The 24,328-nt window shown below is 40.3% G+C and overlaps 1 protein-coding gene across 1 annotated transcript; it reads left to right on the forward strand.

The window, feature by feature from the left end:
- Positions 1 to 8: 8 nt before the first annotated feature.
- hic2 (HIC ZBTB transcriptional repressor 2) lies at positions 9 to 22,840 on the forward strand. The gene is made up of 2 exons (XM_023343704.1): positions 9 to 214; positions 14,492 to 22,840. Exon 2 carries the CDS (start codon positions 14,540 to 14,542, stop codon positions 16,298 to 16,300), a length of 1,761 nt encoding a protein of 586 aa, XP_023199472.1. The 5' UTR covers positions 9 to 214; positions 14,492 to 14,539; the 3' UTR covers positions 16,301 to 22,840.
- The last annotated feature ends 1,488 nt before the right edge of the window (positions 22,841 to 24,328 follow it).

Consider the following 24,328-nt stretch of genomic DNA (forward strand, 5'->3'; position numbering starts at 1 on the left):
AGTTGCCAGGGGTCTGGGTCTGAGAAAGTGGTCAAACCCTCCCACAGTGGGGTGTGTGTGTTTTCTGCTGCGCTCTGGGCTGGTTTCTATTCAAATATGGGTCAGGGGTGAGGAAGCCTAACGTCATAAGCTTGCAACATGGCGTCCCGAAGGCTGTGAGATGAGCAGGAGGATGGTAAAGAACGCCTGAGAACGGTCCTACCGATGTAAAAAGGTATTTTCAACACGTTATTTCTCTTTACGGTGACTTGGGAGTGGACAAGCGGAGCTGCTTTGGTGTCTTTATGTTTGGTTCGGCTGCAGGAATCGTAAGGGTATTTTTCCCCTCTTCTACGGCGTGCCAACAAAAAAAGGGGGCTCTGCTGCTGGTGGCTGTTACATGCTCTACCAGGCTGCTTAGCAAAGCTGTAAACACACAAAACGGGTTTGCAAAACGCTTTTCTTGAGTTTTGGTGCTTAATCGCAGAGCGCATTGTTTGCAAATATCGTGGCGTTTATTTTCTCGTCGCAAGACTCCCACGAGAGATGCCCCACAGGACGGCTGTGTATACCAGATAATTACCGGGGCTGGTTGGCAGAGCGCATCAACGACGAAAGAAATTATCTCCTATAGAAACACTGAGATGTTTTCTCCAAGGGTCTTTTTCCTCTCTCAGGTTAATGGTCTAAAACACTCTGAGAATTTTTCTGAATGAAAATGTGATCAATGAAATTACTTGTTTTGGTCGATTCCAGTCATTTAAAAGCCCACAGGACCATTTCCCAAATGGAATTTAAAAGTCCCTCCCTTTGAATTTTACGCACTGCTTTTGGCACAATCACGGACTAATCATATATGTTGGTGTAAACTGCATTGTTTATATGTAGGTTAAGCCCCCTTCATCTTAGGTAGGGCCAATTAAAATGATTTAACAGGATTTTGACGTGCGTATACGATCAACACAATATATAATCTGTAGCACGTGAAATTATATTTTCAGTAGCCTTCTCGTTAGACCGATGTGATTTCTAGATTGCATTGTATAGCTTGGTTTTTTTTCACGGGGCATGCTGTGGGTGTAGCGTTACACTGACCCACAAACTGCAGTGTTTTATGGAAACAGTGGCGCATGACTTGGGTTTCCGCGTGTAAACAAATTTATTTGGCCCAAATCTGATCATTATGTGGTACATTGGATGCGCTCTTATTTTTAACTTGCAGACTGGGCCATGCGCATTCCAACAATGCATGTGCTCAGGTGTGAAGTGAAGGCAGCTTTGCTCCCAAGGTGATCAGTGTTGTTTAAGTACCAAGGGGCATGGCGATAATAAGGCACAGGAATGTCAGTAATGCGTGTTTGCCTCGAGTGGCTGCTGTTTTTCTGTCTTGGTGTTTTAAAATTTTCCATCTTGCTTCACTTTCTGCTGTTGAGTGGCATGCTTGCATATGATTTAATGTGGTAAGCTGTAGTGTAAATATAAGGTAGAGTGTAGAAGTTTTCACATGTCTGAAGACAGGTTTGTCTGTAAAATAACAGTTGAAATAATATTACATAGTCTTGTTTGCATTTCTGTTACTCATTGTTATCTGTTTAGCCCTCTTGCGTGTGTAAAGTTTTAGTTTTTTGAGTAACGTAAAGATAAGAGTCAGGTAATAGTTTTGAGCATTGCAGTTCTAATATCATTACCATGTATTTAATTAGATTTTTTTCACATAGACTTAAACCAAATTATGGAATAAACACAGTCAATGTTTTTTAGTAGATTTTACGTGATGTTTTTTTGTTGTTTTGTTTACAGTGAAGCACTGGGAGTGTAACTATTTGATTTTAGCCAGTTAATTATTCATATGTCTGCTTCAGTTGAATCTCTTAAGAGACATGATACTCAAGGCTTGCCAGATGTTGTTTTGTTTCCTTTACTTCATTAAGAGAGATTGGTGGCTGTGCTTCGCTCGTTTCCCACCATATGATTGCTCATCGTTTTCTGCGACTGGTAATATTCTTAGAAATGTGTTTTTATTGTTAATGCAGGAAATAATGCTGACCTTTTCGGTCAGCTGATGGGCATTGTGCAGCAACATGTGGGGGAGGGGCAGCTCCAAACATCTGGGGAAAAAAACTCAAATCACTCCAGCACTTTCTGTGGCCTATCAATAAAAAGATGGTATTAATGTTTTAATGAAAATTTGGACCAGCTTTGGAACCGTTCTAGTCATTCCGACTGTCTTTTATACAGTTCATTAAAAGAATGTCAAACCTTTAAGACTGGTGTGTTTAAAAATGTATCAGTTTTGAAACCATAACCTTTGGTAATCTTTGTATTCCTTGACACCAGAAACCAGCCCAGGCCTATTTTCAACAACCTTTTATCCCTCTTGTTTTCCCCTGGTGCTTGAACCTATAATATGAAGATCCCTAGATGTTATTTTGGCCGGTCACACCCAGCCAGAGCTGAAGTTCAAATGTTCAGTTGTTTTTCCTGTCAGTCTTGTTTATGTTTTTAAACATCAAAGGTTATTAACACATTTTGACATCGGTGAAAGATGCCTCCAGAAGACTCTTTGGGGCATACATGGATAAAATGATGCACATATTGTAAAGGCAATAAGCACAGAGCAGTTATCTTCACTGTAATTTCATTGCCCAGCTGTTTTACCACCCTTTGCAGTTGCAGTCAGATAATTGTGAGCCCTTACAGTGAGGGTCAAATCAATTAATTCAGACCATTAAAATGACCAAGTCAACTGATCAGTATAACAAGTTTCATTGATTACTGTATGGGCAACAAATTCTGGCCTGCAGGGTAATGTGAGGCCTGTGTTTGTGTGCCTCATGATTCTCATGATCAGAAGGGTTGCCTCACCCTTCTTGTCCCTTCCCCTCCTCAACATGCACTCAGCATCCTGTGTGCAATGCAATCATGGCTTACTGTGGCATGTGTGGGCAGTAAGAAGGCTACTTAGGCTATATGTTCTGCTGACATGTTGGACGAGGACTTATAGATTGTAGCTGCTCTGCGCAGCCTGTTCATAGACAGTTTGGTTTGTTCAGTGGATAAAACACCTTGGGGCAGGGTTGTTGTTCTTCTTGAAGAAGAATGTGGAATGTATTGCTGATAGCCAGAAGGTTATGTGCAGTTTAAAAGTTGGTGGGAGAAGGGGGAGGGCGGTATTTTGTGAAACGTTCTCTCCACCCGCCTGCTGCTTCTTAGTCCAACCAGAAGGCATCGGGTCGTGTGGGGTTGTTGCTTCTTTTTACAAGCCAGGGTGAAGTGGGGAGGTCTTATCTCATCAAGTTTATTGTGTCAAGACAGAGAGCCCTTCATCACATTAATCATATCTTCAGTACTCAGTGAGGTAGTTGATCACCTCACTTCTGTGTGAGAGCACACAGTTATGTATTATGTGTGTTACAGCAGGCGGCCACACAGTTCAATGAAGGTGTAAGTAGTATCGTTTCAGTCTTTATTTAATTTCTCCAGGGTCACTTTGGGTGAGCCATGAAATACAAAAGCACCACTGATGACGCAGAACAGAGAGTCGTGCATAAACCAAATCACAAACTGGAGGTTGTTTTTCTCAAAGGGATTGTTGGAAAAAAAAAAATTAATTCAGTGTTTGTTTTAAATCAAGCTAGCGCCTTGGAGATCTAAGCACTCTCTCAGACCAACTTTTAACTTCTCTCACTGTTTTCCAAGAATAAAATCATGTATGGATTTCTTTATAACATAGGAGGAGATGGGAACATCATTCAAAATGCATTTCGAATAATCATCCATTATTTATAATGGGAGCAGAGGCAACGTCACACCACTGTGTGAGAGCAGTCACCATAAAACAAGGTTTTACTGTTATTCTAAAAACAAAACAAAATTATAGCTGAAATATATTATTGTCTTTATCACCTTCTAGTAGCAGTTAGCAGAGCTAACATGACTAAACCTCTGCTTGTATTCCTTAGAGAAGTTAGATCGTTACTTTATCGCCGAGATTTCTAAAAAAGACTCCTTTTCAATATTTTCAAAATCCAGGATGTTCTTTTAGTGGGAGGAAGCTCAGATGAAAAACAGAATAATTTTCTATACTCATCCTGCTTATCTGCTGAAGGTCTTGCTTTCTAACTCTCTCTATCGCTCCTATGGTATGAATAAAATGCAGACGTTTAAAAAAAAAAAAAGTTTGTCTTTTGAATAGCTTCTGATATGCTGCTGACTCCATTTTCAACCACCTCAGTGATGGTGCTCTTTACTCAGTCACTGCATCTATGCCAAAGAGTAGGGTTGTCTTTAGATGCGCTGCTATCACTGATTTTAAAATGATTGGATTTTCAAGTTCTGTCAACAGACCATTTATGTGCTTATCTCTACTTCATATAGGAAAGCATATGAAAAATCATTTACTTGATATCTATTTTTATGTCTTTCTCAGACTTGAAATGCCTCCTTCAACACTGTAGGAAGTGAGGAGCCATGATCTGTTTTATCTTTCTTGTTTTATCTTCTTTTCATCATACCTTGTTTTTGAACATAATTTCTGCATTAACTTGTTGAGGCTTGGATTCCATACATTAATAACTCTGAAATATGTTGGTTCTCTTTCCATTTATTTTCGGTTGCACGTCTTTTGCTTGAATAACTGCAGGATTTGTTGCCATAAATTAATATTGGTACAGCATCAAATTCTAATGAACATTAAAACTAATTAGGATTCTTTTTTTAATGTTCCCTAGTGCAATGCTTAAATTAATAGATCTGTCAATTATGTATTATTTGGAAACTGTGTTGCTTTAAGAAATTACAAACTTGCTAAATGTGCTAGTTTTATAGCTGAGAAATTAGTTCTTCATGTTTTACTACATGGTGGCACGAGTGAAATGGTTCATAATAACTCTTGTGCATCCGTTACACTCTGTAAATTTAATTTAGCATGTTTGTTTTGTTTTAGTCTAGCTTTAGAAGCTGGTGTTATACAGGTTGGTATCGTACACAGAGCAGCACTTGTGCAGTGCTCTGAGACCTTGATCTCCTGCTGCAAGGTAATTCCTGAAAGAAAAATTTGTTTTGTTCGACTTCTATATTAGAAACCTCACAGCACTGGTACATTTGGGGTTCACAGAAACCTCTGCCCCTCCTTCTCCACTGCACTGCACCCTGAGCAGGACCTGTTTGTCTGCAGTGAAGCCGATCTGCCTGACTGCAAGAGTTCTGACGTTGTTTTTACAAACTGAGCAATAGCAAATTTAGTTTATGTACTTCCCCCCTCTCTAGCCTTGCAGCAGTGTTGTCATGTAAATGTTTGGCTCTATTGGTGATCTTGCAACTCTGCAATGTTTTGCTGTTGTAGGATGTTTAACAGCTGCATCCTGTTCATGGAATTGGATTGATGTGAGGAGTTCCAGTAAACAAGCAGTATCAAAGGCATTGCATAATTTGGCATGAGGGCAAAGTTTTAATTTACAGTGATCTAAAACACCAGGAGTTAAAACGTATGACAGTATTTTTTTAAATTGGCTTTGGATCATTTCTTCTAATATGACAGGATTTTAAAAATTAGATAAACTGGCATCAGAGTTGAGTTTGTCGCTGGTTTCTGATCTGTGGTTTTCTACAACTTTGACCTGTCGATACAAATTTTAGATGGTATACGGCTGGATGACATGGCTGAAAAACTTACCATGGTATAAATGTTTCATCAGTTGATATCAATAATTCTCTAATTGATTTGTTTTTAAATATTTGAAATAGTCCCAGACTGGTGGCAAACTGGTTTCCTGTTTTCACCCCAAGCCGTTATGAGGCTTAGTGGCAAAACTTGAGACTGCTGCTGCACAAGTTACTCAACAGGTTGTTGCTCGGTAACCAGAGAGTCAATGAGTTGATGCCACCGACCTTACTTAGCTGGCCATGAGAGGTTGAGCAGCTAAAGCTTTTCCTCTGCCTACATCCCCCAGAATGCTGTGTGGTTCTGGATCAGAGTTCAGTGAATATTCTTTATTTTGAAAATATTATTGGCCAAAAGGTCCAATAATATTTTCAAGAATTATTCTATCAGATGTATTTTCTATTGATGTTGATCAATATATGATATATATTGTTAGTGATTTATTGTCTTGTCCTATTTCATACATGATTTGGTTCTAATACAGATCTTGACATATTTCCTGGAGAATGTAGACGTTTACTTTATATTTGAAATTTCCAAAACACTGCCGACATTTTCACATCCAGAATCTTCTCCAGATGGAGGTCCAATGCTCAAAAGAATCCAAGAAAACTATTTTACTGTATTCTGCTTAGACTTCCTGTTATTTGTTAAAAGTTTTGCTCTCTCTGTTCTACAGTCTGAATAAAATGGGGATGCTGACATGCTGTTGTCTTTGAAATGGCTTCTTATGTCTCTGAGCTTCATCTAACGGCTGACTGATTCTTTAGTTGGTAGCCAGGTCCAACTTGAACAGTCTTGTTGATGGACTGATCTGGTGGCATTTGGTGGTTCACTGACCGATTGGAGTTTTGAAACGGGGCTGCTTAAAATCACCCAATAATTTCTCAGAAGTTTAAGTTGCTTTTTATTACTATGTGTTTTGTCATCTTCCATAACAACAACTTTTACAATACAGTAACTTGAATCCCTAAATGGTATACAAAGAAGTTTTTTTAATTTTTATTTTTATTTTATTGCTTTTTATTTGCATCACAGAAATTCTGAATGATGCCATACATGTGACGCAGCTCAGACAGGTGAACTATTGTGTGTGTGAAAGCAGCATAAAGGAAAAAAAACAAAAAACTACAGTATTCCTTTACATCTTTGTAACAACAGTAACCAATTTGTAAAACATGCATTCAGAACCTGTTGGCTCTCTCTCTGCTCGGCTTGTCCGATACGTTCACATCTACTGCTTTTCATTTATCCCAGAGTTTAATAATTCAAGGAGCAGAAACAGGCTTTTTCCCTGTGTAACCGCAGGTTTTTACCATGCATGTATTTCCCTTCCTGATGCCACCTTATTTACTTATTTATTAGTGTAAGCTACGATGTAAAGGTCCAAAGATGGACCTCTACGGCTGCTCCTGCCTTTAGCCATTTGCAGCACATACTGCATACGTGCAAATGGTTCACATTTACACTAAAAAGCCCATCTGTTGCATTTAATCTCCCCATTGTTTCACCTGTGAAAGAAGTGAAAGTCTGGCTTTTGCAGCTTCCATGAGTCCTCAACGGTTTGGCCTGTGCCCATGCAGCAAGGTTAGCCATGTTGAAATGGCTCTGAGGTGGTTGCCTGGTGTTTGTATTTCAAACTGGCTTTGCACCATCCCCCCTACCCCCTCCCCCACTCTCTCTGCCCACCAGCATACTCCTCTTTCTGTGCGTTGTCAGCGTGCGTGTGTTTAAGTGCTCCGTGTTTCAGGGCACACACACATAGACCGACATCTTTTTGCTTCTGTACATGATTGGCTCACCAGTCTACATGTCTCTGCCACTAATCCTTTTTTGTGTAGATTCTGAGCGTCAATGGCAGCTCGTTATTGGGCTGCTGTTTCATGTAATCAGAGTGAACGATCGTCATCCAGGTTGAGTGTTTTTAAAATCCTCAATCTTGCTCTCTGTCTGTTGCGAGTTGATGACCTTTCACAATACTAGGGTGTGTTTTGTTATTGCGCCAGAGGACTTTGCCTCACCTCTGCCTTAACTCTTTGCTCTCTACCCCCCCTGTTCAGGAGATTACTGCTGCAGCCCACTGCTCCCTCATTCACCTTTGTTGCATGAACACTCACTCTGTTAGGTTTGCTTACTTGATTTTTAATCCAGAAAGTCCTTGTAGGAGAAAAGGGAGCATAAAGACAAGCTGTAAATGAGGTCAAACCTGATCATCCACATCTCTGGAGTAACCAGTTTAATTCAGAGGTGGCTGATATTTATACACTGCTTGGGGCACTTTAAGGCTCTCTGGTTAAGTCATGAATCAACACATGGGTATGCTAACCAGATCACCTCTGTCTATTTTGTGGTAAACATCCGTGTCAGCTCATCTCCTCGTCAGCAGACTTCTGATAGAGGTCAAGGTTGAATCTTTCAACATGACGTCGCCTCCTCTATCATTAGGCCTTAGTGTTTTAAAAGGTTAACTCTGCAGGGAAGGTAAGCTGATCATGTGCCTCTACAAGAGCAAAATGCCCCCTGGCAAGTTGCAGTCCAAGTCCAAGGCTTACTTTGGATCTTATGTGGTGCCAGAGCAGGTCTTATTTCTTCTCCTGATCAGTGATCATGCCATCTGTCAGCTTACATGCCAGCCATTGCAGAAGGATTAAAAACACAGGAAGTGCTTTTGCAGGCTACGTCTTGCAGGATTATCTTTCTAATAATTCATCTATATTAGCGTTTTTTCATTGACATTAGAGCACAATCAGCTGTCGTTTCATCCCAGGTGATTGTGCTTTAATTTCAAGTCATTAAACTAGTGGCATTTGTTCATTGTTGCATTTCGGGTAAACACTTAAGGTGACAACGATTTTTCTTTCTATTGCAAGAAAGAAAGATATCTCTGGTGATTTTGGTCACCAGAGATTGGCTGGTAACTGAAATCAAATGATTTTCACCTTGATCCAGCCCGGCTGATTACCAGCCAGATGAGTCTTTCTGATTATAGAATGCATCATCCTGCTATTAAATCTCACTGACCGTGCTCTTTGGTGGAAGACTCAAACTTAAACGTGTTCAGTGTCACTAAGAAAGAAGCCAGGTGAAGCGGAGAGATGTAAGAATCAATTAAAAGAGCAAGCTAACTTCTATGACATGTAAAAGATTCAGTCAGGTTGTTGGAGAGTGAGAGGAAGCAAAACTTTAAACCGATAACAGAAAGGCTGAAGGGAATACATCAATGTTGCCCTGTGTTTCCTTTGAGAGCTCAGCCTCTGCTTGTCATGGATTACACTGGATCTGAAAAATGGCAGCCATTTTAGAAATCTACGGGTTACGTGAAGGATAAAGATTTTCTACGCAGTACACTCAAAGTTTTAGCCATTTTACCTGGAATAATAATGCTAACAGCCGGAATAAGGTGCTAAAGCCAGTTTAAAATGGTTTTATATGACACAGTTTGTTAGAAGTGGAAAGAAAACTGTGTTGTAACTTTCAGTATGTGTTGTATGTGCAGCAGATATACGGAATAACATTTCAGTTCTGTCTTTGGACTGACAACTTATCAAATCTGAATTTTGATATAAGCGGCTGTTGTATTTATATTCTCCCAAATGAAACTCACTTATTTCCACTTTTGAATGCAAGAATAATCCACCATTATTTGGTGGGACTAGAAAGCTGAAGAGTCATTCCAGCTGGTTAGATTGTGGCTCTTGCAAGAAAATTCAATCTTCCACAGATGGAGGTGGTATGATGGTGCAGGTCTGCTGTAATATGTCTGTTTTCCTGGCCAGCATCATTAGAACATGGAGATGAAACTACATGTATCCCACCCTAACTGCATATAGATCAGCAGTAATCCATTAGCAGCCCCCTGGAATCCAGCCGGCATGGCACAGCACTGAAGGGGCCAGGGGGAGAGTGTAGCTGAGTGGGAGATGGGGGAAGGAGGGAGAGCAAGGGATGAGAAGAAGATGGAGGTGGGGGAGGGCTTCTTTTTTTCTGCTCCTGTGCTGGTTTCTCTGCTCTGGTCCCAGCCCCCTTTTAATGTCGGCCTGCAGGAAAAGCCTCTCGGATCCCCCCGTAAAGCATGCAGAGGTGTGTGTTTGTTAAAAGAGACTTGAATGATATATGGCTTCCTGGCTGGTATCGTAGCAGAGGCCTTCTTTTCTCCTGCAGCACTTTCCTCCATTGCTGCCTGCAGGGTTGAGAGCCATAGACCCCCTGAAGCAGGTTCTGTGATTAACAGATTTGGATTGTGTATTCCAACATGTCTGACATTAGGGACAGCAAACTGTTCCTGAGATGTGGTTTCATTCCCAGAGACATGGTGGTGAGGGTGGGAAGATAAAAGAGGAAAAGATGTGTTGCTGAGAGCAGACGGGGGAAGGGAGGAAGACCATGAGGAGCAGTGTCACTGCAGATGAGGCAAGCCCAGGCGTGGACCTGAGAGTAATGATTACTTCAGCTGATTGTATCAGCCAGTCAGACTGTGACGGACCACAGTTTACAATTCTAACCTTGTTGCACTTAAACCTTGTTCAATACTGCCTGAAAGGGTTGCATTCTTCCTACGTTGTCAACAATTGTTTTGGGGGTTTTTTCTGTTTTTTTGCCATCTGGTATATTTTACTTTTGCGTCATGGTCAGAATGTTATATTTGAGTCTGAAATTTTTTTATTTCTGATTGAAAATATGTCTGAATTGAAGTGGTGTTTTTTGTGGGGGGATGATATATGTGCTTCCTGAAGGTAATACTGCACAAGGAATTCCCCTGGGAACTGCAGAAATCAATGTTTTTCTCCTCTTGCCAATTTAATGACAAAAGACATGATATGCACAGTTTAGCCATACTATTATGACCACTGACAGACTGAGGAATATTGTCTTTGTTAAAACAAAACAAAAAAAAAACATTGTTCTGCTGGTTAAATCTACATCATGAGTTCAAATTGGCATTGCTTTGACAAGTGCACCAACCTAAATCCCAATCACACCTTTTTCCTACCAAAACCAGTAGTTCCCGTCAGTAACTCTTAAATCTGCTTAAGGTTGATTCACAGAGATCATAAACAATTTTAAAGCCATTTTACAGAACATTTCAAGCGAGACTAATTGCATCTTTGCAGACTTCCTTCTGAATGAAAAATAATGAAAGCAAAAAAAAACTCTTTAGTGTAGCAGCAGGAGGTCACTAATCAGAGTCACATAACGACATTTATTTAATGTAAGCTAGTAGTAAGCTATAAACTGTTAACTTAAAATCATCTGCTTTTAATGAGGTGGCTTCCTGCAGCGTTCAAATTAATGCATGTTGGGTGTGAAAGGTTCTACGGGAAATGAAGAAATCAGATATAAAATGACATGAACTACAAAGGCACAAAATGATTGAAAATAAGCCCGATAAGTCTTAGCATCACTGTAATTAATTTGATCTGTTAAGCTTTTTCCAGAATTTGTAAGAAAAAAATTTATGCCAGTGCTGCAGAGCTGTATTTGTCCAGGTAGTTTATACTTTGCCTAATGAGCAACAAGTCGTACAGATTATTCAGATTCTGTAGTGTTCCTTAAAAAAATACTCTATCATTTGTTTTCATGCTAATAACAGAAAAGCTGGTATGTGTTCCAGAAGTTATGCAACTTAAAGCTCCTGTTGCCTAGAAGTGCCAAAGATGAGCTTTAGAACCATCTTAATGGTTCTAACTAGTTTAACAATCAAATATTCTTAAAGCTACATTCTAAAACCAATTGTGTAAGCCTGAGATTTAAGCCAACCTTTAGCCCTTATCCCTGCTGATAATAGTTCAAAAACGTTTCTTGTTTATGCATTTTAGAAATGGCCTTTCGCTCTGCATCACTGTAACTGATATTCCGATGTCACGGGACTAATGGTGAACCATGTTTACCTTTAACTAAATAAATTTTAAAAAGATTTGAGACAAAACTGCTGTCTATAGGCTGTTTGTTTTTTCTACCGTTTACTTTTTGATGTGTCCTGGTAATATAAATGTATGCTTTTTACTTTTAGGCTTGCCTATTTTAAGAAGAATCCTCTCCTTCCCTGTTGTGCATTATGAGAGAAAATTTCTTGGTTGGCACAAGGTTAAAATGGTTCATTTTCACACGCATTTATGGCTTGAGTACAGCATTTATCTGCATTTTTGTTTAATCTCTTTTAATTCTCCATGTTCTGAATAGTGGGAGCTCATTTTACCAGAATGCCCAAATCCTACAGAACCTGTTAATCGTGTGCCGACTTGCTACCAGGGGCTAGATCCACTGCCACTAATATAGAAATTGTTTTGCATCTACTTCATAAAATTGGTGAAAATCATGGTTTTGTCAGAAAAAGTTCACTGTTATACATTGTAGGTAATCGGTGAATGAGATTCACTTGTCCTAATTCCATAAATGAGGGCCTCTTTGGAGGATCAAGTAGTGGTGTCCTTGTCTTTGAGCCACACCCTCCCCCTCCCCTTTTGCCCATGCTCCTGTGTAGTTTTACCTGCTCAGGTGTCACCTAATCCTTCCCCCTGGCCCTGCTGTGCTACCGACCCCCACCCTCAGACAATGGGGCAGGGCTGACATTACCATGACCTAATGGAGACTAGAGTGATGCATGTTTCCATGGAGGACACCCCACAGAAACTAGAGTTTCTCTGGTAAAATTGGGAAAACAAGGTGAGAGGAGGAACCTTTGGGAAACGGTTACCTTACCCTTTTCTTCTCCCCCCACCCCTTTTGGCCTTTGTGCGAAAACAGCAGCAGTGTGCACAATCAGAACTTGATCCTTGTAGGGTAGCAATTTGTTTAAAATAGAAGAGGAGGTGGACTACTTGTTTCCAATTTCTCTACTGCCATGTTTTCTGGCATCTGGTGTTACTGCAAATGTGCCGATCAGAAGGCCGTAGTCGATTTCCGATCTGCAGCTTTTGTAAAGCTTTGATCTGCTGCTTCCTATTTCTGGAAGATAATATACATAAGACGGCTTGGAAAACTTTTTATTTTCTACGTTTCCTATAGTATGGTCATTATTTATTTACAACAGAAGCTGTAACTGTAAAACTTGTTACTATTGTTTTTTTGTTTTTTTTTAAACATACCAATTACAGAATTCACACTTTTGTATTGCTTCAGCAACTTTACTTTAGCAAAACTTGAATTATTAAAAGCCTGTCTGCCTGACTGTTTCAGAAAATGTAGCTACTTCACTCTGAAATTTCTTAAAGCCTACCAATATTTCCCAGTGTAGCATGTTGTATGAGAGAAGTTGAAATCTAAAGGTAAAACAGGAGCTTTGTTTCACTATGTTTAACCTTCTTGTTATCTGTTGAGTGATTGTCTCTCACTTTCCTTGGCCTTAATAAAACAGACATGTCAATAAAGAAATCAGCTTCCTTTTTAACTGGCTTCCTATTATTTAGTTTTAAATAAATTAAGTGAGAAATGAACAACTTGGAGTACACAGAGTAACTGCATCTCCACCAAATGTCGTCAGTGCATCCTCGCTGTGTTTTAGCCTGGTGCATTCAGTCATCTGATTTTTTTCAATTTATTTTATTAAATTATTTTTTTAAGATTTCCACATGCCAGTAACCAAGCAGTGTCCATCAAGCTAAAAATTGATTTCGCAGTGCATCACTTCTGTTAGCAATTACTTGTATTGAGAATTTAGCTAGAATTGCTAGCTAAAATTATTGTTTTACAGATGCAAGGTCATGAAGAAATGTACCTTGATTAGAATGCAAGTCATATAGATAATAGCGCTCGCCTTTAAAATGCAAACTTGAGTGTAGAATGCTTTCTAGGCAGCAGTTTTATTATTTAGCTGTGGTGCAGCGGTTGGCACAATTGCTTTACAGTATGAATCCCAGATGGGTTTCTGTCTATTTTACAACAACTGCCAACTATGAATTGCTCTTGGGTATGAGTTGTTCTTTGTCTTGGCCTTGTGACTGCTGACCACTCCAGGTTGTACCCATCTTTCTGAGCTCTGCTACAAGTCAGTGTTGTTGTTCATGATCTGTTCAAATTAATGAATCATTTGAGGGAACAAACTGAAGCTTTAACTGATTCATTCATTTCTCAGTTCAGGTGAGCTCGATGCCTGCGTGCCGGTTGGGTGGAACTTCTGTTTTCTGTGGCTCATAAAATATGTAATGAAGATTTACCAAGTGACGGATGCACCACTGCAGCACAATTACTGTGCTGGTAATTGTTCACATTGTGGCACTATCCAGTACATGAGTGAGTCGTGCACTGTACGAACTTTAACACGTTATGTAAACCTGATGTAGAACAATAACATGATTTTCTCTATGCAATGTGCTTATTTTGGGTTAAGACTTTACCCACATGCATTTCCAGCTTGTGAAATAAACAAGTAAAGTGCATCTGACTTAATGTCTGGTTGTTAAATATTTTTGCACTGAAATGAAAACATGAAATAAAAAAACTTGGAAAGTACTTAATACATGGGAAACAAAAAATTAGAAATACTGTAAATTTTATAATTTTTATGTCCATTAAGATCATGAGGACAGGGCCATGTTTTATTTTCATGTGGATTGATGCAACATTAGCCATTAGCTTGGAGAAGCAGCAAGTGACGCACCGTGCAGTTTTGGTGCAGCATGAACAGATCACGTTCCAACTCAAAGGAGGCGCTGTTTAGCACAAATGAACTGTTTGATCCAGTGAATGGATCATTTTAATGTACTGATCCCAGAGATTGCGTTCACTCAAATGAACTGTTGTTCCTGTTACTGCAATACCGAAGTGGGAATAGAAGACGGATGACTTAACTGTCATTTACTGCTGCATGTCTTTAAATGTGCGAGAGCTAACCATCTTTTCTCTCTGTTTCAGCTTTAGGTGGTGCACGTGTAGGAAGACAGAGAGAGAAGGAAGGAGGAAATGGAACTGCCAAATCATGCCAAACAACTGCTGCTGCAACTCAACCAGCAGAGAGCCAAGGGCTTCCTCTGTGATGTCATCATTGTGGTGGAGAATGCTCTCTTTCGCGCCCACAAGAACATCCTGGCAGCCAGCAGCATTTACTTCAAATCTCTGGTCCTCCACGATAACCTTATTAACCTCGACACGGAGATGGTGAACCCCTCTGTGTTCAGACAAGTCCTGGACTTTATCTATACTGGAAAGCTCCTGTCGTCGTCAGACCAGAGCAGCGAGCAGAACTTCAGTGCCCTCTTGACCGCAGCCAGCTACCTCCAGCTACATGACCTCGCTGCTCTGTGTAGAAAGAAGCTCAAGCGCAGTAGTGGGAAGTCCCTACCAGGAAAACCCTCCACCCCAGGTCCACTCAGCCGCTTGCGCCTCAACAACCAGCGTCTCTCCTCTTCTACCCCTGCTGGTCCCAACAACCACTATCCTCCGACCCCTTCGGATGCCGACCAACCACAGCCAGATGAAGGCCTTCGGGACAAACTGTCAGATGATGAAATGTTTGTTGGGAGCGCTGGGAAAACTGGGAATGGGGGAAATGGCAGCAGTAACGGTAATCTCAGCAGTGGGGCAAGTGCTGGAGAGCCAGATCTTGGGTTAGATCTGTCCAAGAAGAGTCCTCACTCTGCTGGTACAGCAACGGATGCCCTCAGCCCACACAGCAACTCCCAAGAATCCCCCCAATCTGCCTCAGTATCCACAACCAACAGTGCCTCGCTGGATGACTCCTCAACCACCCTGCCAGGTGTAGACACATGCATCTCGGAGAACATGGAGCTAAATTCTTCTAAGACGCCAGAGGACTCCCAAAGCCAGCCCGAGGGCCCACCACCCCAGAAAAAGACTCGACATGCTGCTCGTAAGAACGAATGGCCCAAAAAAGAGGCATTAGGGTTGAAGTCTGAAGATCATGACAGGCCTTTGGTCAACGGAGTGATTGTAGGTCCTAAAGATGGCCGCTCCTCTGGTGCTGGTGGAGGCAGTGGTAACAGCTTTGCATCTGACCAGTCCTTCCACTGTAAAGATGAGGAAGAAGGGGGAGAAAATGGCCAGGACCACAGTGAAGAAAGTGGTCAGAGTGATGGAGAGAGTGCAGGAGGTGGAGGAGGAGCAGGAGGCGGTCACCATAGCGCCAACTATGTGTACCGGCAGGAAGGTTTTGAGCCAGCGTTTGGGGATAACCTCTATGTGTGCATTCCCTGTGGTAAGGGCTTCCCCAGTTCTGAGCAGCTCAACGCTCATGTGGAGACCCACACTGAAGATGAGCTCTACATCAAGGAAGAGGGAGGGACCTTTGTGAAAGAGGAGGATGAGGAGGAGGCGGAGGATCTCTCTGCCCCTGTAGGTCCCTCCAGTTTTGGCTCTGAAACTCGTCCCTTCAAGTGTACCGTGTGCAGCAAGAGCTACAAAGACCCCGCAACTCTGAGGCAGCACGAAAAGAGCCACTGGCTGACCCGGCCCTTCCCCTGCAACATCTGTGGCAAAATGTTCACCCAGAGGGGAACCATGACGCGCCACATGCGCAGCCACCTGGGCCTGAAGCCATTTGCATGTGAAGAGTGCGGCATGCGGTTCACACGGCAGTACCGCCTAACGGAGCACATGCGAGTTCACTCCGGGGAGAAGCCGTACGAATGCCAGCTATGCGGTGGGAAGTTTACCCAGCAGCGCAACCTCATCAGTCACCTGAGAATGCACACCTCACCCTCTTAGAAACGCATCAAGCCAAAGAACTACAGGAAGAGAGAAAAAGGAACATTTCTCCACCTTTTTTCCATCTCGGAAGCAAAGAAATGCACACACAACATACACACAGTTCTTGAATCTGATTCCAGTTTACGACACCCTGGCTGAGTGAACGGTGTAGCTGCTCGCCACAGTGCGCTCTCTTGGTGACGGTGGGATCCCATTGATGCAAGGATAGGGTCATCGGTTATAGTGAATGACAAGTGCTTGCCTCTCAGGAGTTTTTCGAGGGACTATTTACTTGTGTCTCTCTCCAAAGTCACAAAGCCATGGTGGAGAGGCACAGTTGGTTAAATGTGAATGTGGGCACCTCGTACCCCTCAGCCGCCTTCCTCTCTTCATGGTTTAAGCATTAAATCTTAAGAGTTTTTCCCCACTGTTCCTAAAACAACTTTTGACCAAAAAGAAGTCGGTGCAAACAAAACTGGCAATAATTCAGCAAAAAGAAAATTTTTACCCTGACAGCTTTATATCCTTTATGATGTTGGTGATGCTATATGTATGAAAGAGGAGGGGTAACTGGGTATGGGACCATCTCTGTGCTTTACCTGAAAGTCTAGAAAGAGAGAAAGAAAAGCTTTTCTCAGGAGGACATGTTTGTTTGTAGAAGATAACAAATACTCTGTGTCCTCTCTGTGGCTGTTTGCATTGATGTAGACGAGAGTTTTTATTCAATTTTGGTTTTTTAGATTTGCCTGCTAGAGCTCCAAGGAAAGAAGCTGGAAAGAGAAAACCCCTTGTGGTAGTACTCATACTTTAAGAGCTTGTCATGTTTCAGTGAATGTTTTAAACTGGAAGGTCTTGGGATTTTTCTGGTCAAGTGCGGGTGGGGGGTCGGGGTTGTTGGGCAGGGAGGGAGGTTTAAAGGGGTGTTTTAAACCTAATGCTATGTTCAGTGGGTACGTTATATTTTTCTGTATAGCTTTCCTCCCCTTGGAAAAAAAAGAAGTCTATTTATATATAGGCTTGTGACCTCGCTACCTCTGATTACTCTTTTGAACTCTGTCGATTTAGTTAAAAGTTGCTTATGTAATTAATTGTATAAAGTGTGTAGATTATGTAACTTCTCACCCAATGCTTTAACCTGCCCATCTCTCAACACAGGTTTTTGACGCTCATAGATTTTACACATTCTGATTGTCTCTAGCTGATATTTGTACTTGTCAAGATATAACTTTTCTTTTTTATTATTATTATTTTCATGTTTTTGGGACCCAGGTCACCGTGGCCCCCAATTCAAAGTGTACTGTAGCGTCCAGCCTGGAGCAAATAGTGGTTCGTTGGTTAGTTTTAGATGTATAGTGTTCCAAAGATCTTATGAATGTCGAGGAGAACTGAACTAACTAACAAACATTGCTAGACAAGTTCATAACCAAAGTTTTAAAAAAAGATGTACTTAAGATATATAGCATACTAAATTATTTCTCTTTTGATTTCTTTTATTGCTGTATAAAACAAAATAATTATCTTCTAAAGTCCAGACAAAGAAATCCATTCTTCTTGTGATTGTTTTGGCCAATAACTCTGAGGCTGGTGATGGTTCTTGTGGTTTTGCAAGGAAAAGCTTGTGCTGATTGGTGGGCTGGTGGGGATGTAAACACTTTACCACCTGATGGGGTTCTGGAGGGACTGGTAAAGTCTAAGACAAGTTCACTGAGCATGTTTATCCCATTTCTGTTATTTTGTTTGTATCCAGAGTCCTTATCACTTTATATTCTCTGACTTTTAAAAACAGGACTTGATGACAGTTTGTGTTCTGTTCAGACCAAAAAAAAAAAGAAAAAGAAGAAAAAAATTATAGGATCTATAATCAGAATTTTAATGTGAAGTTTAAGTTACTCAAGTCTTTTCGATTTTTCTGAGCCGAATTTGTGAAAACTTGTCATTTAAAAAAAAAAAGGAGAAGCAGAGATGCACTGGACAGCTTTATAGTTATATCACTAAAGATGACTTAAATTATTTTGAACTGTTGGTGATGTACATCTTTCGTTATATTTTTAGATGTACCTCAACAACAGCAACCAGAGACTGGCTCTGGGTCACTTCGCCCCTTCGCTAATTTGTACCTCAATTTCATCTCTTCCTGTGTACCTGAAGCTCATAGTTCACACTGTGATTTCAAAAACCCAACTGGACTAGAACATGTGAGGCTGTGTAAACTTGATACATCATCCTGATGGTAATCCTTATCATACTGTAAAAAGACTGTGTGTGCAATTAATTGCTAGAGCAGGGTAACAAAAACACTAGTATCAATCCAACAATGCCTGGACAACAAGCTACAGGCGTTAACTCTTACAAGCTCTGAAAAGGAGAGGAGTATGCAGAAAATGAGACAGCTGTGTAAGCGCGGATGACTGCAGAAAGGAGGACAGTAGCAAGTTAGTTCTTGCTGCAATCAAACGTCACGATTTTCCCAGGAAACTTCTGATTGTACCTAAAATATTTGTTGTGGGGCAGCTTTGATTATGTGCCTACAAAGTTGTAGATTGTTTCAGAAGGGAAATTAATTGCACATTGGGAATCAAGTTTTGAACTTCAATATTTTTTTTAATTTTTACTTCAAGTTGTGCATTTTTCATGGACAAATGGTTATAAATATACTGACATTTCAATGTAATGCCTACGTTTCTTGTCCCTATTTGGGTCACAACCAACAAATCAATAAAGATCAAAACTTCAAATGTACAAAATGGCGAAGGGGCGAATTATTTAGTACTCGTAGGGAATGGCTTGTTTCTTGTTTGTCCGTTTCTCTGCCCAGTGTATCTACTCTGAAAACTCTCACTGTGGATCATTAACCTTCACTACAAGTTTTTGGTATAGGCATTCCTCTGTAATGTTGAATTTTAACTACCCTCTTGAGTTTATATTTTTTGATAATACTTCCTTCATCCTCTTGTTAAGGTCTGTGAAATGTTTTTACGGCGTTGCAGCTGAAGCTCCGTTTGTAGGTACCTGCATCCTGGACTCCCAGAGTTGTTGCCTAATTTAACATTGACTTTCTTGTTGTTCTGCATGGTACATGGGAATTTTTCACACTCCCCTCCCCCTTTCAAACAACAAACATGTTATTTATCACCTGTGACCTCTCTTGGCTAAAGAGGGAGTCCTCAATGCATTGCCTTCAAACGTTATTGTACTTGTCAGCACTAGGTGCACTGCAGCACGATGTCTGTAATGCAAAAGGTGTTTGTACATTATCTTTAGCCATCTCTGCAAAGATTTTTTTTTTTTTGCAGCTGGATTTGAATGCTTGCTTGTTTTTCAAAACGAAGAAAAAAAAAAACTCCAAACTGTGACCATACTACTACTATTACTACTAGTACTACTACTCTTCAAGTACTTCAGGGATTGTTCTGCGTGTGTGAACACAGGCTCTCAGCTACATTTGTTAGATAAAGCGTATCAGTTTCTCTGTATTTTAGAATTTGGAGAAGCAAAAAAAAAAAACACTAGTTTCATATTAAGATGAATGGGGGGAATCTTTTTCAACTAACACAAAAAGCCTTGACAAAAGGCGAGGCAGCTCAAAACAGTCTACATTTTTAGTTAGTTACACAGTACGTGCAGAAATGGGTGCAAAGTTGTACAAAAAACTTAGAAGAAAGAAATAATAATAAAAAATAGCTCATACCCAAATTCACAAACTATTTTTTAAACCAAAGCACATTTGAATGATTATGGAACCATGTGTGGCTCTAAAAAAAGAAAAAGGAAAAAAAATAAACATATGTATTTATCTCATTGTTTACATGAACTTTTACAGTTTTACAGACCTCACTCGAGGCTCGGCCAGTCAAAGATTTTTATTTTACTTTTTCTTGTGTGTGCGTGTGAAATTAAGACACTTTTCCACAGATGTTGCTGCCAAAACAGAAGCTTAGCATTAAACATGGGGTGAACTGCTGCATATTCAATTAGGGGGAGGGTGTGTGGTGTCTCCTCCCTGCCAGCTGGCTATGGGGTGACCCTGCACCCCGTTCTCCTGCCCTCTGGCCCGTCTTCAGATGGGACTTCAGGGAGTGGTGGGGGGAGTGGGCAGTGCATCCTTGACATATTAATCAAAAAGGCATTGTTGGTCAGGGTCTGTTAGCTTAATGTTGTCTCTGTGTTTACCCAAACACGCTCGAGGCGTTACTCCTCTGCTTAAGCCTTTCTAAATGGTCATCTAACATGGTACACCTCTTACCGGCCGCTGTTTTTACAACCCATTCGGAAAATGTAGCAGAATAAAAAAAATTTTTTTTAAACTTCTTTCCTTTTGTTCTTTGCATGTAAACAGGCTCATCCGGTAGTCTTAACTGTGAATCTTAATTGTTTTTGTTTCACACTTTTAAATTTTCCTGTATTCTGTGGACAAAAGCAGCACAAACCTCTGGCTGGCCGAGCCTCGGACAACATTGGCGCAAACACTTATTGACAGTGTTCTCTCTGTTTTTTTTCTTCTGTTTTTTTTTTTTTGTCAAATGTCTATTGTTGGTGATGAATGTATTTATTTCCAGGGCCTGCCCTCATCTCTCTAAAGAATTTTCTCTGTGTGTGAGACTGAGGTGGAGGCAGGACCCCCTTTCTTTTTTTATTGTTTTTGTTTTGATGACTTTCAAGCTGAATCTTAAACGAGACTCAAACATAGCCATTAACCACAATCTGTGAAGATTTTTTTTGTGTGTGGGAGAGCTGATGTATGTTTTTTCCAACTTTAAAGAAAATGGTCTATGGCATTTACACCTGACAGTCTGTAGAGTTTTTTTTTGTTTGTTTAATTGAGTGGGATTTTTGCCCACATTGTCTTGAGTTCTCACTAACTGGACACAGAGGGGATGTGAACTTTGACCTCCTCCTGTGTGTTTGTCTGTGGACCTGAGCAGGATGCTGTTGCTGCCTGTGCAGAGCGGAGGCTACTGTATGTTTTAAAACGTGCTCTCCCTGGGTGTTGCCATGCTGCTGATGCTGAAGAAAATAAAACTATATAAAGCAGAAACATGCACATAATTCACGTTTTTCCTCTTGAACATTAAGTCTCTTGTCTTAAACTTCCATCTTTTTTTGTTTTCAGTGTCTCTTCTCCACTTTAGCATATATGTTTTGTTTTAGAAATGTTGGATGAGATAGCTTTACTAAGTGCACTTTGTATGTTTTCTAAAGCGTCTGAGAGGACTCAGAGGTTCTCATAGCAGCTCCAATTTACCTGACGGTTTCTTCTTTCTCTTCTTACCTCATCATTGTTATTGTTTGCTAATACTAACTAAAACCCATATCATTATGCAGTGTTAGAAAAGCTTTAAAATGACACATGAAGCAGGAAACCCCTCTGAGAGAGTGTGCAGTTCTCAGTGTTCCTTTTGTTGCTCTTCAGCTACTTTTGCGATCCACCTTTTTCTTTTATTGGTGATACCACGAAGGGGCTGTTCTGTCTAGTTATTTTGTAAGTGATCCTTACCTTGGCAGGCTGAACCAAAGCTAGTTTATTAAACGGCCTTCAGTGCTATTAGACCCTGTTTTAAGCTTTATTGCCCCTTGCTTTATCTCGGACACACCTGACGCCTGCTTCGAGCCCTTTTGGTTCTCTGTAATCTTTACTGCACAGAGGCCTCTATACTCTGCTCTGCTGCATTTTTCAGTGTTTACTGTACCTCCAGTGACACCAAAATACCTCAAAAACTTCCAGTGTTTACAGACAAATGCTGTCTTGCCATTACATTGATACTGTTTTGTTTTTCTTGCCGTCCATCTGTAACCAAAAAGAGTTTATAGAACCGTATTTTCATACAAAACATTTTCTTTACATATTTCTACGAGTTTATTACAGCACACTGTCACCTTGCTGTGCACTACATTCACAGACGGACATGATTAGCTGCTAAATGTAAAGTTAGTACTTGAGGAGTTGAACTGCTGGAGCTGGGTATATCGAGCTTCCTTGCTGGTTTTCTTCAAGAACAGCCTCTCAATAATGTATCAGGATCTAAGGGGCTGAGAGGCTCTGGAATGGACCTGTAGGGTCTTTGCTGTTGAATAATTAAAAGGGCAAGAATCCCTTCCCCTTTGGCAAACACGCATCTCATGCAAAAGGTGCACATGCCCAGGTGCGCTTTTTTTTTCTTTTTCTTTTTTTGCCATGTGTTAGTGCAGACCACCTTCAACGCAAACACAGATGCCACTGTCTAAGTCTGCAAACGTGGCCTCTAAAACCATGCGCACACACCACCAGTATTTAAAGGGAGGTTTCCTGACCCTTGTTGTGGCTTTTGGCAGCACCCAGGCTGGGCTCTCTCTATCTCTCGTTCTTTTTCCCTCTCTTTATCTCCACTCCTCAGAGAGCTCGTATTCAGGTCAGAGCCACCGCTGTGTGTAGCGATCGGGCTCGCAAACTCAAAGTGTCATAAAAGTGTAATACAGCTGACCTCAGCACTCACAACCTTGCAGTCTTAATGTACAGCAGTGAGGAAGAATAAACTGTTATTTTATGATCTTTTCATTAAAAGCTTGATTGAAAACCAAAAATATGGCTTGTCTTTGTGTTCTTTATAGAGAGTTTACCTAATGGATCTACACAAAGTAGAATGCATTTGTGAGGATGAATGTCTAAATAAAATTAAGGTTAACAATTATATTTAGAGCTGACCCTATGTACTAAACAAAGCGAAACTGTGCGTTCAGTCTAGGTAAAGGTACAACTGTTCGTCAGTTTTTTTAGACGACACTAAACAGAATCGTGAAGGCCAAGCAACACAACAGAATGGGCAAGAATAAAGTTTAATCTGGGCTTAAAACAGAAAACAGGTGAAACAAGATGGTGTGGTCCGTTGACACCAAAATGCATCTGTCATGCATGCAACATGAACACTGTACATCCCACTGAATCCTCTGTCCTCGCTATTAAACATGGTGGTGGCAGCATCATGCTATTTCTTGAGAGACAGGAAAACTGGATGGAGCTAAAATACTAGTAAATCCACTTAAAAGCCAGTAACTGGCAAAATTTAAAAACTGGTGGGTTTTTTTAGATGCTCTCCAGTCAGTTAGTTTGAAATTGATTTACTTTGTAAAGAAGAGTGGGCAATCAGTTTCTAAATGTGCAGGTAAAGGCAACACCAAAAGATTACGGCTTTAAATCCTACAAAAGGTGATTATGTAAAGGATTGACTCAGATTATCTGAGAAAAGTATCAAAGCCTTTTTCATTTTCCATCAACTTTATAATCTCACATTCTTTTGGGTTGGTCTGTAACATTTAATCCCATAAAAATACATAGACTTAGATGTAACTATCAAAGCTCAACTAGAAAGTGTCCTTGTTTTGTAGAAATGACAGTTTGATACATTATCTATGTTCTTCTGTTGAGTTGATTTAACTGTTTCAGTCACAGCTGGCTGTTTTCAGGAAGTTCTACCTGATTGCACCAAAGTTGGGTAATGCTTTTTACAGACAGGTGCGTGTTTAATTACAGTTTGTGTAATTCATTCCTGGTAAATGAAAACTTGTTGGCAGCATTTCACACAAGATAGCAATAGGGAAGCATGCATAGAGAGCACTGAAGCATGAAGAGTAGGAACTGCCTTCAAATGAGGTTTGGCAAGTTGGCTATTTGTCAAAGAGAGATCATGGAAAAGTAAGAATCACTGATATTAATTTCAACAGCATTCAGGTAACTTATATATTATGTTGCAAAAGTATTCATACTCTTTGATTTTCTTGGCATTATAATAACAAAGTTCAAGGATATTTATTTGGATTTTATGATATGGACAACCAAAAGGTTGCACATAATTATGATTAGAAAATTACAGATATGTACAGAAAAAAAACAGAAAAGTATAAGAGTAGGGTAGAGTATCTAAAAATTAAGTTTGTAGTTTAAACATAATAAAATGTGGCACTGTTTCAGTTGTGTGAAAACTATTTCACACTATTTTAGGTAATAATGAGATTTATAGAACTTAAGTCATTTGTCTACCACTCTTAGACTGTTGAATCTAATTCATCTTCTGT

Source organism: Xiphophorus maculatus, chromosome 12 (assembly GCF_002775205.1).
Source record: "Xiphophorus maculatus strain JP 163 A chromosome 12, X_maculatus-5.0-male, whole genome shotgun sequence".
Lineage (NCBI taxonomy): Eukaryota > Metazoa > Chordata > Actinopteri > Cyprinodontiformes > Poeciliidae > Xiphophorus > Xiphophorus maculatus.

Excerpts from the sequence above, each read along its gene's own strand:
- hic2 (XM_023343704.1), top strand. The coding sequence starts at position 14,540 with ATGGAACTGCCAAATCATGCCAAACAACTGCTGCTGCAACTCAACCAG.